Source organism: Lissotriton helveticus, chromosome 9 (genome assembly GCF_964261635.1).
Source record: "Lissotriton helveticus chromosome 9, aLisHel1.1, whole genome shotgun sequence".
Lineage (NCBI taxonomy): Eukaryota > Metazoa > Chordata > Amphibia > Caudata > Salamandridae > Lissotriton > Lissotriton helveticus.
The window spans coordinates 326,834,822-326,853,347 of record NC_136070.1 but is presented as its reverse complement, the minus strand read 5'-3'; the positions used below and the strand labels follow the sequence as shown (position 1 = coordinate 326,853,347).

Here is an 18,526-nt window from a genome sequence, read left to right as displayed (position 1 = left end):
ATTTAGATACATGTTCCAAGGAACTATCTATTGCCGAGATGATAGGGCGTCCGGGCGGTGTCAAACTGTCCTTATGCACTTTGGGGAGTAAATAGAAGGAGGGAATTACCGGATGTTCTTTTTTGAGGTATCTAAACTCCTCATGCGATAAAAGCCCTGCACTTCGCCAAATCTGAAGCTTGTTAATTTGTTCAGTCCATGAGTTTTTCACAATTTGAATGTTACTTCTGCGGTAGCATGATATATCGTTTAGTTGCAGTTCCGCTTGATCAAGATACATCTTTCTCGGCCAGAGGACGACATTCCCGCCCTTATCGGCCTCTTTTACAATGATATCGTTATTGGATCTTAGTTTCTTGGTCAATTGGTAGTAACATTGGTTTTGTTTGGAAATTTGAAATTTCTTTTTGTTGATAGCGGTGTATAGTTGTTTGATATCACTCACTACAATCTCTTGAAAAGAATCCAAATTATCATGGGCCATAATTGGCTGGAAAGTAGATTTGGGCTTAAAAGATGTCGTTTGACTCCCAACAGGTACAAGTGGGACTTCCCTCAAGTTGCCCGCTGATGATTGTTGCTGTAAATCCCATATGGTATTGAAGGTGGCTTGGCTTTGGGTACTCTGGAAGGTAGGACTAGATGTTATAGTTGGTGGCATAGGATCTTTCGGATGTAACTCGAAGAATTTTTTAAGTTTCAATTTCCTCGTGAATTTGTAAAGATCCATTCGTGTGTCCGCATAGTTCATGTTACAAGGCGGACAGTATGAAAGTCCTAAACTTAATACCGCTGTTTCCGCTGGTGTGAGTACCAAGTTTGTGAGATTGATCACTGATTTTGTTTGGGTTTGCGACTTCTTTTCTGATTGCGCTTCCAATAGGTTGACTTGCCCTGATTGCTGTCTTTTGATGTTCCTGGAGCAGCATTTCCGGCGTTCCCAGCGTTTGCGGTTTGCCCGCTGTTTTTTGGAGCGCGGGCTTTGTGTGAACGGAGAGTTTCCCGTCGATCCTGACACAGGCAATCCACCTCCTGCGCCAAGGATAGTTTGGTAAACCCCAAAACTGCATCACGGTTGGGGTCCATTTCCGGATCACTTTCCACCGCCGAACTTAAACTTGAAAAAGAGGTTGCCGGGAGCAAGGTTTCTTCCCTTGCTTGTTGATTGGTCAAATTGGAGCGTGCTTTGGCTTTAACAGCGTCATACTTTTTGGCAAAAGTAAAGACCTGGCCATTCGCATAGTCAGCTCTATCTCTTTCGAACTTGAATGTTTTCCTTCTTTTGATTGTTTCTTCCTCCTTAGCCAAGCGAATCATCATATCTGCCCGTATCTTGGTAATGGCATCATTGGTTTCATGTTTGGAAATCTCATCTTCCAATGCATCTATTTTCAACTGTAGCTTTATGCGGTCGCTTTCGGCATATTTTACCAAAATGCGCAAGTATACTTTTGAGCAGTCAAGATTGGCTTCTGCCCATTCAGCTAGCATAGCCGGGTCCGGGTCGTCATAGCTGGGGGCAATGGTGCTACGCAAACCCCTCGGTACCCGCCCCACCTCCAAATAGCGGGAGAGAGAACGATGCTCCCACCACTTGGATTGCTCTGCTCGCATTAGTCGCTCAAGTTGTTTAAAGAGGTCTTTAATTGTAGGGGTTCCCGTGTCCTGTATTGGTGGTGTGGCACTAATTGACCCCCCAGCCGGGGAATCAAGAAACATGGATTCTGCAGCCTGTGCACGATTGCGTAGTCTGTCGGCGGCCATTTCGTAAAGCGCTATATGCTTTGGCTAGTATATTAAACAGCACCAAAAACGACAAACGGGTACCTGGAAATGAATGTCCTGCCCGTTGCCGCGCACCTTCTCACTGCTTGCTCCTGAGTGTTTTCCGGGGGTTGCCGTGGCTCAGCTCCGGTCCCGTAGCAGGTAGGAACACAGGTTCTGGCCGACCGCCCACTGAAACACATTTACGGCCAAGCAGGGGCGTTGCTGCTTTCTCCACGCCGGAGAGCGTAATGGAGTTCCAAAACCGGAACTACTGCTTCCTGCCGCGTTGCCCTCGTCGAGAAGGGGTCTTGCTCGTACCTGGAAAGCCTCGGTACTGTAGATTCCACAAGTTGTTGCTTCTGGTGGGCCGAGAGCTCACCTTCCGTATTCCACAACAAAGAGCCGAATAACCGAATAAAGTTATTCAAAGATATATATGTATATATATATATATATATCTTTGAATAACTTTATTCGGTTATTTACTTAAAACCATCAACGTGTACAAATACATGTACAATCGAAACTTAGGTTATAAGACAATTAAACAAGATAAAAGGTCATCAGACATATCTAAAATAGATAAAGAAGGGCATAGCTAAAATTCTTAAAAGCAGTTGTCAACTAATAACATGTAAAACAACATGCATTATAAAAACACGGCACTACGGTAGCAATAATACGTTTTTGTTAACAGCGTGCAATTCATTTGTGCCGATAAGTCAATTTTCGAGATCACATGGGTTTAGTTTTGGTTTTAATGATCGGCTCCAGCTATGTGCAAAAACTTTTCTCTTTTAATTCAGAACGAGAATAGGAAGCGACTGACCGCTTAAACTATTGGTCCTGTGGTATCATTTTTCAGGATTCTGTAGGCAACCTGATGTTGCCTGACTCCAATGTTTAAGCAGGTCTGTCGTATCCATCTCCTACAGATCTTTTGTTATTTTGTGCTGAAAAAGGAAATATGCTCTATATATATGACGGCGAGCCCGCAGCAGGGTAGCGTACCCCTGCAATGCACCATCAGTCCCTTCATTCAAAACGTAAAAAGAGGCGGGCCACGGCTCAATTCCTTCAGCGTGTATTTATTATTCAAGCAGCAAAAAAAGCCCGATTTAGGCAGTGAGCAAGGAGCGTGAGCTCTGAAAGGCGTCAGGCTTTTTTTGCTGCTTGTATAATAAATTCACGCTGAAGTCATTGAGCCGCAGCCCATCTCTTTTTATGAAAAGATAAAGTTCACTGGGAAAAAAAATGTCAAAAAGTGAGATATGGTTCAGACTCAAATACATTAAAACCAATGGCATTTCTCAGTTATGGATTTGGACACTGTAAACACAAGCTATTGCTCACATCCCCACCATGCTCATGACACCAGTTTTGAACTGACACACATAAAAAAGCCATGAAGCCAACAATGTGGTGGATAATATGAATTACGGCATGAGTTGAGAGCATTGCTAACCATAAAAGGCGAATTTTAATGGTTTTACTTGTTTGAGCCACACCCATACGTCACCCTTCAACTGTGATTTTCCTCAACATATCTATATATCTATATATATATATACACTGAAAAAACCATAGGTTTCAGGCCTTACATAGTTAGGAATTAGCATTTAAAAAAACCTTTAAAATTCACTCAAAAAACTATAAGTTTTAGGGGTGTTATAGTTAGCTGGACATTTCACTCATACAAAACCATTGAAATTGCTCCTATATAGTTAGTTGACCTAACTATATTTCGCGCACCCGCAATCCACTGCTGATGATGTCACATATTACATCATTCATGACATGGTCAGTGACATCACTGATGACATCTCAAATGACATCACTGATGACATCATCCAGTGAATGTGGTTTGCTTCGTTATTTAAACATGCATTATAAATATAGCAATTTGCATTGAAGAATGAGTGGATATATAAAAATAAATATTTGGATGGAGGATTTAGTAGCAGTGTAATTGACTGTTTACTTGACCAATTTATAGTGTCTCACTAAATATAGTGGATAGTGACTAAACTGTATCACTTTGTCAGTTGTTGTGTAAACTGGTTCTCCAGTTGGTTACTAGCTATGTGAAAGTCTGTATTAGTTATTGATTAGTTAACTGAATATTTGTATGGGAGAGTGAATGTGTGTGTGGTTCGGTGGGGGGGGGGGGTGTGACTGCCCAAAGATGTGTGAATAATTGATTCACTAGATATATGAAGTTAAAACTACATGTTCTAACAGTTGTTTGGGTGAGTGAATATCTTTATGGGTGTGGTGATGAGCAAATATATTTCTCAATGGTACATGTCCAACAAACTAGAAAAATAAAAGGCAGTGTATGTGTCAGTTGTTGTATATTAATAAGTATACATAAGACTCAATGATTGTGTGAGTGACTATGGATAACTTTATACTTGTAATAATGATTTTATAATTCACTAAGTATGACTTACTATCTAAATGAGTAGATGAAGTTGTGTTTGTATAAGTGTGTAGCTAGGTAAATATGCAAGTATGATCCATTGTTTGCATAAGTGAGTAGGATGACTTCATATGTGAATAGGATGTGTGCTGGTGTGTAATGTCGATTTAGGTGTATAAGTATTTTTGATAGTGTTCTATTGTTCATTGACAGCATGTATGAGTGAATCTACAGGTAAGTGATTAGATGTGTGTATACATCTATGAATCACTGAGTGGGTTTTTAGATACTTGTATTGCTGTAAGAATGGATTCAAATATGATACTCTGTATTTTACAAAGAGTGATGAAAGATTTTACTAGTGTATGAAAAGGTGTATGTGATTGTCACGTGGATGATGTCATCAGTGATGTCATTTGAGATGTCATCAGTGATTTCACTGACCATGTCATGAATGATGTAATATGTGACATAATCAGCAGTGGATTGCGGGTGCGCGAAATATAGTTAGTACAACTAACTATATAGGAGCGATTTCAATGGTTTTGTATGATTGAAATGTCCAGCTAACTATAACACCCCTAAAACTTATAGTTTTTGAGTGAATTTTAAAGGTTTTTTAAATGCTAATTCCTAACTATATAAGGCCTGAAACCTATGGTTTTTTCAGTGAATTTCAAAGGTTTTTAAATGCTAATTCCTAACTATATAAGGCCTGAAACCTATGGTTTTTTTCACAGAATTTGCAAGGTTTTTTTAAATGCTAATTCCTAACTATATAAGTCCTGAAACCTATGTTTTTTTCAGTGAATTTCAAAGTTTTTTTTAATGCTAATTCCTAACTATATAAGACCTGAAAGCCCACCAGGAATCTCAAGTATGCGCCAGGGGACTGCATTGCAAATGCTAATTCCTAACTATATAAGGCCTGAAACCTATGTTTTTTTCAGTGAATTTCAAAGTTTTTTTTTAATGCTAATTCCTAACTATATAAGACCTGAAAGCCCACCAGGAATCTCAAGTATGCACCAGGGGACTGCATTGCAGAGAGGTGTAATGAAGCCACGCCCCTTTTTACACCTCTCTGCAACGCAGCCCCCGTGCATGTTTGAAGAGGGGGAACTAATTCCCCTTGCACACTGGGGGTCCCTGGGGGCCAACTAGCCCACCTTGAACCTCCAGTATGCGCCAGGGGGCTGCATTGCAGAAGTGTAATGAGGCTATGCCCCTTGTTACACCTCTCTGCAACGCAGCCCCCTGGCGCGTTTGCAGAGGGGGAACTAATTCCCCTTGCATACTGGGGGTCCCTGGGGGCCAACTAGCCCACCTGGAACCTCCAGTATGCGCCAGGGGGCTGCATTGCACAGAGGTGTAATGAGGGTATGCCTCTTTTTACATCTCTCTGCAACGCAGGCCACTGGCACGTTTGCAGAGGGGGGACTAATTCCCCTTGCATACTGGGGGTCCCTGGGTCATATCTGCCCAAACGCCCAAATTCCGAACGATTGAAAATGACTTTTCTTGAGAAACATTTGGATTTGGATTATCATGTCCTATACTTTGGAATTTTTGAAAGACTGACTTTGAAGATGCTATAAATTACTCAAGTCTGCCCGAATTGTGTGGGTAAAATTGATACCTAGTCACTTTGAATAAGAATGTACTTACGTCTCGTCTAACATTTGGAAGAAATATCTAGTTATATGACAACAGGATACCGACATAACTTGAAGGAAATAAGAAAGCCCTGAAGAAGTTCTGTTGTACAGAACGAAAGGCGTCGGCTGGCTGTGGTACATAAACTTAAGGAAAATAAAAGCATTTGAATATACACCTAGATTCAGCGCTTCAATAAGAACTCTAAGTGATATGATTTGATTGGACTTATTGTGCAAGTGGTGCTGTGCCAAACTTTGGAATATTCTCCACTACTCTCTACTACTTACTCTCTACTACTCCACTACTCTCTAATACTCACTCTCTACTACTCATTCTCTACTACTCTCTACTACTCTCTCTCTACTACTCACTTCCTACTACTCACTATCTACTACTCTCTACTACTCTCTACTCCTCACTCTCTACTACTCTCTCTCTACTACTCACTCTTTACTACTCACTCTTTACTACTCACTCTCTACTACTCACTCTCTACTACTCACTCTCTACTTCTCTCTACTACTCACTCTACTACTCTCTCTCTCTACTACTCACGCTCTACTACTCACTACTACTCACTCTCTACTACTCTCTACTACACACTCTACTACTCTCTCTCTACTACTCACTCTACTACTCACTCTCTACTACTCTCTACTATTCTCTCTCTGCTACTCACTCTCTACTACTCTCTACTACTCACTCCTTACTACTCTCTACTGCTCTCTACTACTCACTCTACTACTTACTCTCTACTACTCACTCTCTACTACTCACTCTCTACTACTCACTCTATTCACTCTACTACTCTCTACTACCCACTCTCTGCTACTCTCTCTACTGCTCTCTACTACTCTCTACTACTCACTCTCCACTCTATTACTCACTCTCTTCTCTCTACCTCTCTACCTCTCTCTACTTCTTTCTCTACTAGTCTCTACCCCTCTACCTCTCTACCTCTACCTCTCTACCTCTCTCTACACGCACACATATACACATATATATATGCATATATATGCATTTAGGTATGTGTATATATATATATACATACATATATAAATATATATAATCTGCATATCTATATAAATACAAATATAAATGCATGCATACATATATGCATACATATGCATGTTATTTACATGAAAGCTTTAAAAACACTAATAAAAGCAAAGCTAAAAAGCCACCTCATTACAAACAGAATGGCTTTAACTTAAACGAGGGCGAGATCTATTGCATTTTCAATGCTTGTTTACTTTGGTTCCATCAAGAAGGCATTCAGATGTGTCACACATTTGCCATAAATTCTGAATGTTAGCACTCTAGTTGCTCATTAGATCACTGTAGTAAAGCTACTGCTCACCAGGGAAGTCTGCTGCTAATCATACTTTCTATTTCTATGACAAAATGAACCCCCTCATTTTGTTCCTTTTTAAATTAAATGTTTTCAGACTTACCACTTCATTCCTATCAAGATGGCTTCTGGTGTGCCATACTTTTGTCATAAGTAAGACTGTTAGCGCTCTAGTTGTTCTTTAGAACACTCTGGGACATTCTGTCATTGGGTTATACTTGGGCTACATCTGGGTAATATTTGGGCTACATTTGGGCTCTTTTGTCTCTGGTGGCCATCTTGGGAGACTGCATGTCAGAATTTTTTAATGAAATAGAAGAGGATTTGGGAAGTCACTCAAAATGTGCCCTAATTTTTCTTTCTGCCAAATATACCCCCTCATTTTGTTCCTTTTTAAATTAAATGTTTTAAGAGTTACCACTTTATTCCAATCAAGATGGCTTCAGGTGTGCCATACCTTTGTAATAAGTAGGACTGTTAGCGCTCTAGTTGTTCTTTAGAACACTCTAGGAGGCTGCAGTAGAATACAAAGGAGTCAACTGACAGTCTCTGTCCTTGTTGGATGTACATGTTTTACTGAGAATGTCAGACTTCATTCTCACATGACTGAGAAAGATAATGTGAATTTACAGAAAATATGCTTTCAGTTTAGCTTATAGATCCCCTTCCAAACCACTGTGGGGAAAAGCATGAGATAATAGTTTTCTTTCAAACATGATTCATGATATCCCAGCAGAAGGCTTTTTCACATGGTAAAATCACCTTAGAACACACCACAATTCCTAAAATGAGTATGGTACCATCAACAAATGATTTATAATGTAACTAAAGTCCTAAAACCCTCTATTAACTACAATGCTTTTTAATGAGGTGCTATCATGTATATTGGTCCCAAGATGGCTGCCAACACTTCTTGGATGAAGTGCTGACAGCCAATCAGATCTCACGATGAGATGTGTGGTTAGGCTCCGCCCAGATATATATGTGTTTTTGAAGTTAATTTTCATAAAAACCACTGGAGCAATTTTCACCAAATATAGCAAAGGCACTTCTGCGTACCAGTCCCTACAATTTTGCCAAGTTTGGTGTAAATCCGTTCAGCGGTTCAGGCTGTAGCCTTGTCAGAACGTCCTATGGAAATTAACATGGGGAAAACACGTTTTGGGACCCCCCTTTTCTCTCAGCCCCCACGTCACGAATCTCCCCGAAACTTTCAGGGAAGGAGCGCAGCGGAGCTGGCCAAAATGTTGGAAAATTACACGCAAATTCCTCAACCGGCGCCAAAGTTATTCCCAATAGAATGTTGCGGATTTGGTAGCTAGGTCCTAACTATATATACCTACTGGCTATCGCCAGTAGGTAATATATATATATAGGGAGAGAGAGAGACAGGGAGAGAGCGAGAGAGATACACAAACACAGATTCATGAATTTCAAAAGACTTAAACCAGCACATCTGTTCAAAATCTGACTTGTATTCTTTAAGAACCATGGGTGTTTAAACTCTAACCTGTTTGAGAATAAACCAAGAGTCAGGATTTCATTGGTCACATCAGCGACAAATTCCAGATATTGCACTTCTTCTTCCCTGTAATGAGAACACAGAGGTTAAAGCACAATTGGGAAGGTCAGAGTTTAACTGCTGCAGAGATTGCATCAGTGCTAGGAATTGCTTCCATTCTAAAACGATAAAAACACTACCCACTAAAAACATTTTCCAAAATGAGCTGAGCTCTCTCAAACAGAAGAACCTTGATCCAGCATCCTTCCAACTAAGTTTAAATCCTTTTCTTTTCATTCTTGACACATGCCAAAGGTAATATGGGACTGTGGCAGCACTGGAACCCCTGGGAATGTGAGGCAAAAGCAGCTGATTTCAATAAAAACAATAGGTTTCTGCGTCAGCAATGGGGATCTGTACGACCTGTGGCCAGCAGCAACGTTAGGGACCTGTGGCAACAGTGGGGATCAGTGCCCCCAGTTACCAACAACATTAGGGGCCTGATTAAGAGTTGTGGCTTTTTATTTCACCCCTGATAACAAGGTACGCTAATAATGATATTCGCCAAATTCAGCTTTTTATCCTACACCGAGCATACCTCACCCTCGCCCAGATTAATAAGTACTTTTACCGCACGGACTCAGCCTGCTCTAGACGTCACTTAAATAATGCAGGACTTGTGCATATGCTATGGCAGTGCTGTGCCCTCGGAGAGTACTCGACTGCCGTGGCGGCCACCCTGGCCTGCTGCACTGAACGCGACATCCCTTTTCAATGGGAGGTCTATATATTACACCTCTTCAAGAGGGGCAGGAACAATAGGGTCACTTCCGGATTCCTAGACTTTGGCCTAATTAACGCTAAACGCCTAATCACTAAGCGGTGGAAAACAGTGGTGGCCCCACATGTAGTAGCTTGGTGCTGCTCTTTACTTAACTGGGCCCGGGTGGAGGGTGTCACCCTGCAGAGGGAGGACCTGCTGGGTCTCTGCAAATTTTCACTAGCCAATAGTTGGGGTGCTTTTGTAGCCGATCTGCAGAAACTAGATGCAGCCTCTGGGGGCTCCCAAGGGAGAGCAGGGGACCAGAGAGTTACAATGTCATAATTTGGGAATACTTTTCAGTATGTATGTCCTCTATAATATATCTAGGGCAGATTTCTACCTTATTTGGTCAGCTAGCTAGCACATGGATGCTCAACATCTTATACACACGGATAGCTATCTTATGCAGTGCATCACAGCAGCTTGTCACTGGTGGTTAACCCCTCCCCTCTTTCAACTTACTTTGTCCTTATTCTGTTGAACCCTACTCCCATTGTTCAAATCTGTGACATAACATGATTGGATTGTCAGCATTATGCGTACCAAATGGCGTGACCGTCCTGTACTTTACAGAAGCGTCGCTCCCTCACGCTGCTCCCCGCTCTACCAGACTCCTACACTACTGTCTGCTGCCTTAGCCTTTGCCACTGCCTGCACGAAGTACCGCAAGTACATTGTAGCGCGAGATAACCAAATAATTAATTAATACCGATGCGCATTTTGTTCGTAGCTCATTAAGTGAAAAAACGCCTTGATAGACTTTTGAGCAGTGCTGCGCCGAGTGTATTGCTGATTGCTGTCTGGTTGTGCCGGTACCATTGCCACTTGTACCGCGTTGTTACCGTTTGCGCCTCAATCCTGTTTGGCTTCTGGCCTGCGACCATTTTGTTTGCATTGTTGTTGTTGTGGCTCCTTACCCAAGTCTCCACCCCCGCTCCCGCTTCCCAGATGACCCTCCCTCGCCCCTCCCCCTCCACTATCCGCATATGACAGATGCATTTTCGCGCAGCGTTCACGCGCAGCGGTCGCGCCCCATGTGCGCCAAAGGTAAGCCCGTCTACGCCCGTCCGCGCCTGGACCGCGCCCAGCGCCAGACACCCTGGTCCCCGCCTTACCCAGCCCACTCGCCTCTCGTATGACGCCGCAACTCTCCTCGCCCTTAACCCCGGACACACACCACAATGCTACGTAGCTGCCCCGGGACGTACCCACGGCCCCTTCGCCTGTCGCTCCTGCAAATTTACCAGCGATAAGACCCATACCACATCCACTAACCCCAAACACAACTCCGACTCTAACCACCTGAAGTGCATCCTGCTGAACACCCGCTCGGTCCACAGACACGCCACTGAACTCTGGGATCTACTCGACACTACATCACCGGATGTCGCCTTCCTTACTGAAACATGGATGAACGCATCATCAACACCCGACATCGCCATTGCAATCCCTGACAATTACAAGATCATCCGGAAAGACCGCACCGTCCAAACAGGAGGAGGCATCGCCATCGTCCATAAGAACACCATCAAAATCACGACCAGCTCCGACGATAACCTTACAACCGCTGAACACCTCCACTTCCAGATCCACACCGACCCCAGAACCACACTTAGAGGCACCCTCATCTACAGACCACCAGGAACCCATAAACAATTCAGCGAAGACATCACTGACTTCATCAGTCCACATGCCCTCGCCTCCGAGAACTACATTCTACTAGGAGACCTCAACTTCCACCTGGAAAAGAAAAACGACAACAACACCACCACCCTTTTGGACAACCTGGCCAATCTCTGCCTCAAACAACTTGTTGACACCCCCACCCATGTAGCCGGACATACGCTCGACCCAATCTTCACCTCCAGCAAACACATCTCCTTCGATCATACCACAGCTCTCCATTGGACGGACCACTGTTGTGTTCACTTCAGCCACAAAACAACCTCGACCCATAACCCCCCACAACCTATCCCCCGGAGAAAATGGAACAAAATCACCACCGACCAACTCCTCACATCGCTCAACCAGAACCCGCCCGCCCTCTCTTTGGACCCAAACCAAGCTGCCATCAAATTCAAACAATGGATCACTCACAGCGCTGACGAACTAGCACCCTTGAAAAACCATCACACCAAACAAGACAAAAAGGCCCCCTGGTTCAACGATGACCTCAAGAAATCCAAGAAGCTATGCCATACTCTCGAGAAAACATGGAGAAGAAACCCAACCACCGACAACATGACCACCCTCAAGTCAGCCACCCGCAAACACCACCAGCTGATTCGATCCACCAAGAAATCAGCATTCAAGAATCGACTCGACAACAACGCCCATAACAGCAAGGTACTTTTCAACATCGTCAAGGAATTCACCAACCCCACCGCAGCCTCAAACGACATCACTCCGTCCCAAGACCTCTGCGACTCATTATCCTCCTTCTACAACAAAATTGCCGACATACATAACAGCTTCGAAAACAATTCCAACGAACAATCCTCTCCACCACCCTCAGAACCTAAACCGCCCTCCAACCACCTCAACGCCTGGAACCCAATCACCACTGAAGACACCATTCGCCTAATGAATTCCATTCACTCTGGCTCGCCAACCGACCCATGTCCCCACCACATCTACAACAAAGCAGACTCCATCATCGCACTCCATCTCCGGGATGTCATCAACCGTTCCTTCAACTCTGCTACCTTCCCAGAAAGTTGGAAACATGCCGAAGTCAGCGCCCTCCTGAAGAAACCCACAGCAGACCCCTCTGAACTTAAAAACTACCGCCCCATATCCCTCCTCCCATTCCCGGCCAAAGTCATTGAAAAAGCCGTCAATAGCCAACTCGCCACCTTCCTGGAATCCAACAACTCCCTCGATCCATCACAATCCGGCTTTCGAGCCAAACACAGCACCGAAACCGCCCTCATCACTGCAACAGACGACATCCGAACACTACTGGACAACGGAGAAACAGTGGCCCTCATTCTACTTGACCTCTTCGCCACCTTCGACACTGTCTGTCACAACACCCTCATACAACGCCTCAGCAACATTGGCATAAAAGGTAAAGCCTTGGACTGGATCATCTCGTTCCTCGCCGGAAGAACCCAGAGAGTACGCCTTCCCCCATTAAAATCAGAGGCCACCGAAGTCATCTGCGGTGTACCACAAGGATCATCACTTAGTCCCACCCTCTTCAACGTCTACATGAGTCCACTCGCCTCCATCGCGCGCCAACACAACCTCAACATCATCTCCTACGCTGACGACACCCAGCTGATCCTTTCCCTCACCAAAGACCCCAACACCGCCAAAACCAATCTTCACGAAGGCATGAAAGAAGTAGCCATATGGATGAAAAACAGCCGCCTAAAACTTAACTCAGACAAAACTGAAGTGCTCATCCTAGGATCATCCCCCTCTGCCTGGGACGACTCATGGTGGCCTTCGGACCTGGGCTCCGCACCCATACCCACGGACCACGCACGCAATCTAGGTTTCATCCTAGACTCCTCCCTCTCGATGACCAGACAAGTCAACGCCGTCTCATCCTCCTGCTTCAACGTACTTCGTATGCTCAAAAAATCTTCCATTGGATCCCCATCGAGACAAGAAAGACTGTCACCCACGCACTGGTTACGAGTCGACTAGACTACGGAAACACCCTCTACGCCGGAATTACAGCCAAACTACAGAAAAAACTCCAACGCATCCAAAACGCATCGGCGAGACTCATTTTGGACATCCCTCGCCAAGAACATATTACCGGCCACCTGAAAGACCTCCACTGGCTTCCCGTCAACAAGAGAATAACATTCCGTCTCCTCACCCACGCACACAAGGCCCTCTACAAACTAGGACCCGAATGCCTCAACTCTCGACTATCCTTCTATACACCCAACCGCCAACTAAGATCCTCCAATCAAGGCCTCGCCGCAGTCCCGCGTATCCAAAGATCCACCATGGGAGGTAGATCCTTCTCCTACTTAGCGGCCAAGTCCTGGAACTCAATCCCCACTCACCTCCGCCTCACACAGAACCACATCTCCTTCAGAAAAGAACTTAAAACCTGGCTATTCGATAAATAATGAACCCCCTCCCCAAGCGCCTTGAGACCCTCTGGGTGAGTAACGCGCTATACAAATCCTTGAACTTGAACTTGAACCCAAGTCACAATTGTTAAGGACAAGCGGCCCTTTAATATATGATGTTTGATTTTCCCCTGCATGACACTTTGTATACTTAATGGACCTTTAGTCCCAATACCAAAGGGTCGCTACTGTGGTTATATTGTGTATACTATTATAGGTCTGCTTGCTCAGTGCGAAATTTCAATAAACAGATTAAAACAAAACAAAATACTGAAAATAACGTATGTCTATCCCCAGTTAAATTTCGGCAGAAGTTTAATAAAGGTGGAGTTATTTCATGCATCGGTCAAATATCAGATGAGTTAAATACCTTCAAACTCGTAATTCCCACCTATGAATTAATAATGGTTAAGGTATGGGCCAGATTATTACGAGCAACTCGTGATAAGGCCCTAGAGATCTGTAGCTGTACTAGACATATGTCAAAGTGTGAGGGATCTAGAACACCAAAGGTTTTTGCTGGTGCGTATCTATCCGCAGAGAGCTAGGTTCCAAATCATCATGAGAAATGAACATCTACAGCAACACTAGTCTCCTATGGAAATATTAGAGGCAGCACTAGGGATCCGTACAGCATTAGACATAAATAAATGCACAAATCAATCATGCAGGACTGTGCAGCTTTGTTAACAGTTGACAAAGGGGTGCGACCTTTGCTGATGCACACTGGTTGCTGGTATTCACCACTGTCTTACTGAGTATGTACTTTTAACCGTCACCCATATTTTAATGCCAGTCGTTCGTAGCTGATGAGTGGTGTGACAGGAGTACAACTGCAAGATCCCTTGTTTCACTTACAGCGACAAGGAAAGCAGTGTCACCAACAGCGGTTCTATGCTCAAGGCCATCAGCACATATTCTTGTTAGTAATTTACAAAATTCTGCCAGCTGTATCTGCTGAAAAGGTCCACAAATCATCCCATATGGCTTTAGGCACCAGTAATCGTGGAATGAGTGTTCCCGCAACATTTTAGTTCACTACAGGTTATCAAAAAATGTAATTCTATTTTGATTAATGGCACAATGTGCTGTTTAAACAGACTCAGATTGGCAGGGCTTAAGGTTCTGCATGTCTACTATACACTTATCTTTGAGACAGACACTGCATGAATTAGTGGCACAAAAGGTTTAAAACGGAGGACTCCACTGGTATGGGCCATGATCAGAGCACACGGTCAGAACCCAGCCCATCCACTGTGCAGTGAGGTATTTAACCTCACCTTCAGGGCATTTGGATATATGAAGATGTAATGCTGGGCATGAACAGGCACCTGTACGTACCATATAAATAGAATTCTATTATAAGCTGGAGGATGGGTGAGTTGAACGATCGCTGCGAACAGTATCATGATCTGAAGGTCACAAGTTTGTAACCCAACAAGGCAGAATTGGCCTTCCAAAGTAACTATCAGGACACCCTGCTACTGATAAACGTTCCCAGGGCAGGGAAAACACAACTGTCTAAAGAAATCCCTAGGCAACTAACTGTTTATATCAGAATGTCTGATATATTAGGCCAAGTGTACACAAAAGACACAATATGCAAACTTTATTTTAGCACAATAACTATAAAAACAATGATATTCCATGTCTGTAATAATACAAGACTAATTTAATTCGAATTGAAAAAAAAAATAGTGAAACCTCTATCTTCATGCGCGTAGACTTGATTCCATAAAGATTCATCGATAATTCAAGCCACTATATTTCTTCTCACACTGAAAAGATAATTTGTCAGATTCTGAATATCACATTTTTTGCTGTACTGTTTCAAAATAATGACGAATACCAGTTCATAGATGTGGACCCTGAAGGTAGAGGTTTCACTATTTGTTCAATTTGAATAACATCCATGCAGAGATTCTACTTAGTATTCCTGCCTATATGTTATCAAATCTTATTTTAGACTACTGAATGCATGTATTGATGAATGTTTGTTGTGATTTATTGTGTTTTTAATTAGTTATGTATTATTAAAGACTTTGATTATCATTGTTTTTACAGTTTTTTGCCAAAATAACGTTTGTATTTTTCATCTTTTGTGCACACTTGGCCTTCATAGTAATATATGAGACATTGTGATATAAACAGTTAGTTGCCTAGGAATTTGTTTAGACTTGGCCTTCCATTCTTACGAGGACTGTAAATTGAGTATCATAACTGTATTACTACCTCATGGTATTTAAAGTTCTTAGAAAGAGAAGTGCAGCATGTTCTTATCACAACATTACTTGGGGCTTCTTTCACCCACTGGTGACTGCATTACCAATACTAGGAGTTACGAATACTGGGCATTACCAGGGATGGCATAACAGTTGATGGAGGAGGTGGCTAGCAGGGAAATGTCAGCTCTCAGCACACCTGCCACTGGGGGAGATTCCATTACTTTATGCGCATCCCCGTTACAAATGTTTGGGAGTACCTAAAACTTCTTCTGAGTTACCAAGTGTGAAGTATAAAACAAGCCCAATGCCTTATGAAAAGAAGATAACAATTGTTGGAACGGAAAAGTCCTCTGCATGGTAATGGACGTGCACCCCTGCTGTGTAGTAATGTTTGGATCCCGAATGCTGATTTTTGTTGTCTCAAGCAAATCTGGATCATGCACTTGTGTCAGGACATGGGCCTGTCTCGCGGATTGCGATCTTGCTGGACTCGGAGGGATGTCTGATAGTGGTAGAAAGCCACTGCCTTCACTAGGAGTTAAGCAACACGATAGCGGGGTGGCAGCAAACCGTGTAGTGGTCAGTAGGAGTGAACAGATCCCTTTTGACCAGTGTCACTGGAATGAGGCCTAGAAGCTCATTTACTTTTTAAAGTTCAGCTGCTGCGTGCTTAACTCACTGGTGGTCTATATCAGGTTGGTGTGAAGTGCAGAAATGGTATATCTGCGCTGGGTGTATGTGTGGCTATGCCCTACCCTTGTGCAATACAAGCATAGTGCCTGAAGAATGTAGTGCTGTGCAGTGCGCGGAGGATAAGTGCATGTGCTGGGTGTATGTGTACATGTAAGTGGTGCAATACATGAAGTGTGCATTGTGTGCTGGATAAGTACATGTGCTGAGTGTATGTGAACCCGGTAGTGGTACAATACTTGAAGCATGCAGTGTGTACAGGATGAGTGCTTGTGCTGAGTGTATGTGTATCTGTGAGTGATCAATACATAAAGGATACAGTGCTGGGCAGTGTGCGCATCTTACGTGCAAATACTGGATGTATGTGTGCCTCGGAATGGTATGGTACATGGAGGATACAGTATTATGCAGTGCATTTATGCTGTATACATGCACTGGGTGTACATGTGCCTGGAATGGTACAGTACATGGAAGGTCCTGGGTTCCATATTGGGAGACCCATACCTGCATGATGAAGCTTAGAGAGGAAGTAGAGAGATCCCCCAGACAGATTTGTGGATTGCTGCATTCTGTAAGCCATATGGGACACACACCGGGGAGAGGAGGACCAGCCCTCCCCTGTACACTTCAAAGCGTGCTCTTTGATTCAGTGTGATGTCACAAGGAACGGTCCTAGGCACATCTCAAAAAGAAGATGGGACTGATAAGAGAATTGTAAAGAGTAGAGCTGGGAGCCCTTGGCTAACCTTCTGATGAACATATCACTGTGGCTGACATCCAGGTGTGAACTCTAGTCACTCCCATGGCCTGTGTTGTGGGACTATCAGCTTCGGAGACACCCCTGTTGTGACAAACTGCTTTTCAATAGGAACAAGCATTGGCAAAACCAATAGGTCTTGCCTATGCAAGAGCTATTTGCTTTGCCAATGTGTTTTACCCATGCTGTTCACTAGCGTGGCTGCTGTTCAGCATGGCTAAAAGTTAGTGGCGTAGAGGAGAGTAGCGTGGAGTGGAATGGCGTAGAGTGTTGTAGAGTGGACTGGCAGATAGTGTTGTGTATTGGAGTGGCATAGTGAGGAGTCGTGTAGAGTTGCTTACACAGAAGTAACGTAGAGTGGACTGGAGTAGAATACATTATCATAGAGTGTTGAAGAGTATAGTGGCATAGAGTGCAGTGATCAGATCAAAAAATACTTTATTCGATTTCAGGACATTAAAATCATAAAAGTCACAGTTTAAACAATCTTAAAAAGTAGCAATTCAGTAGACCAATTATCTAAACAACTTCTATTTCAGGACAGTTCCATCAATTAATAAATCATTTGGTTGGAATACTATATTTTAAGATTATGCTTTCTTTTTCTCATTATGCTTTTCAAGAAGCCGATCATGATGATCACAATATACATTTTCTAAAAATTGTAAATATAGAAAGGCGGTCGACATTGCCTCCACCCTCCTTGTTTTAAAAATGGCAGAATCCATCTTGCTCTTTCATTTCAATACAATTTACAGAAAAGAATCACATGCATAGTTGTTTGAGTTTAGATATAATCACATGGACACTTGCATACGTTTCTAGACCAATCATTAATATTAGGAAAGCTGTCCAGTCGGTGAAAACAGTTAAGTATATATAACACAAAGGGAACCCTGAACTTAATAAAAGGATACGGGGGAACAACCCTCCAGGGAGTTCAGAATTAATAATAACATGAGCGGGAAGTTCCCATTAATCTAAAGTACCAAGAAATTCCAGTATGAACAATTGCCCACAGAAACGCTGCTTGTTATCAAATCATTTTATTCTCATATAAACCTAAACCTTGTAAGTACATATCCCTCGTACCCTCCCATACACCACGTCAGATCATGGGGTTGGATACAATAGGTTACCAGTGTCAATTGATGCTGAATCACCGTATATTTATTCATCTCCTGAGCAGCTCTCAGAGACTCTAAATGTGACATACATAATAGTTTAAAACCTT

At 43.2% G+C, this 18,526-nt stretch overlaps 1 protein-coding gene across 2 annotated transcripts in view; it reads right to left on the bottom strand.

Annotated features, from left to right (window-relative positions):
- SPATA7 (spermatogenesis associated 7) overlaps nt 1–18,526 on the bottom strand; it is a 504,965-nt gene that overhangs the window by 71,241 nt on the left and 415,198 nt on the right. For both annotated transcript variants that reach the window (XM_078660014.1, XM_078660015.1), the window contains one exon: nt 8,710–8,787. In XM_078660014.1, the coding sequence (XP_078516140.1) occupies nt 8,710–8,787 (78 nt within the window). The remainder of the gene's footprint in view (nt 1–8,709; nt 8,788–18,526) is intronic.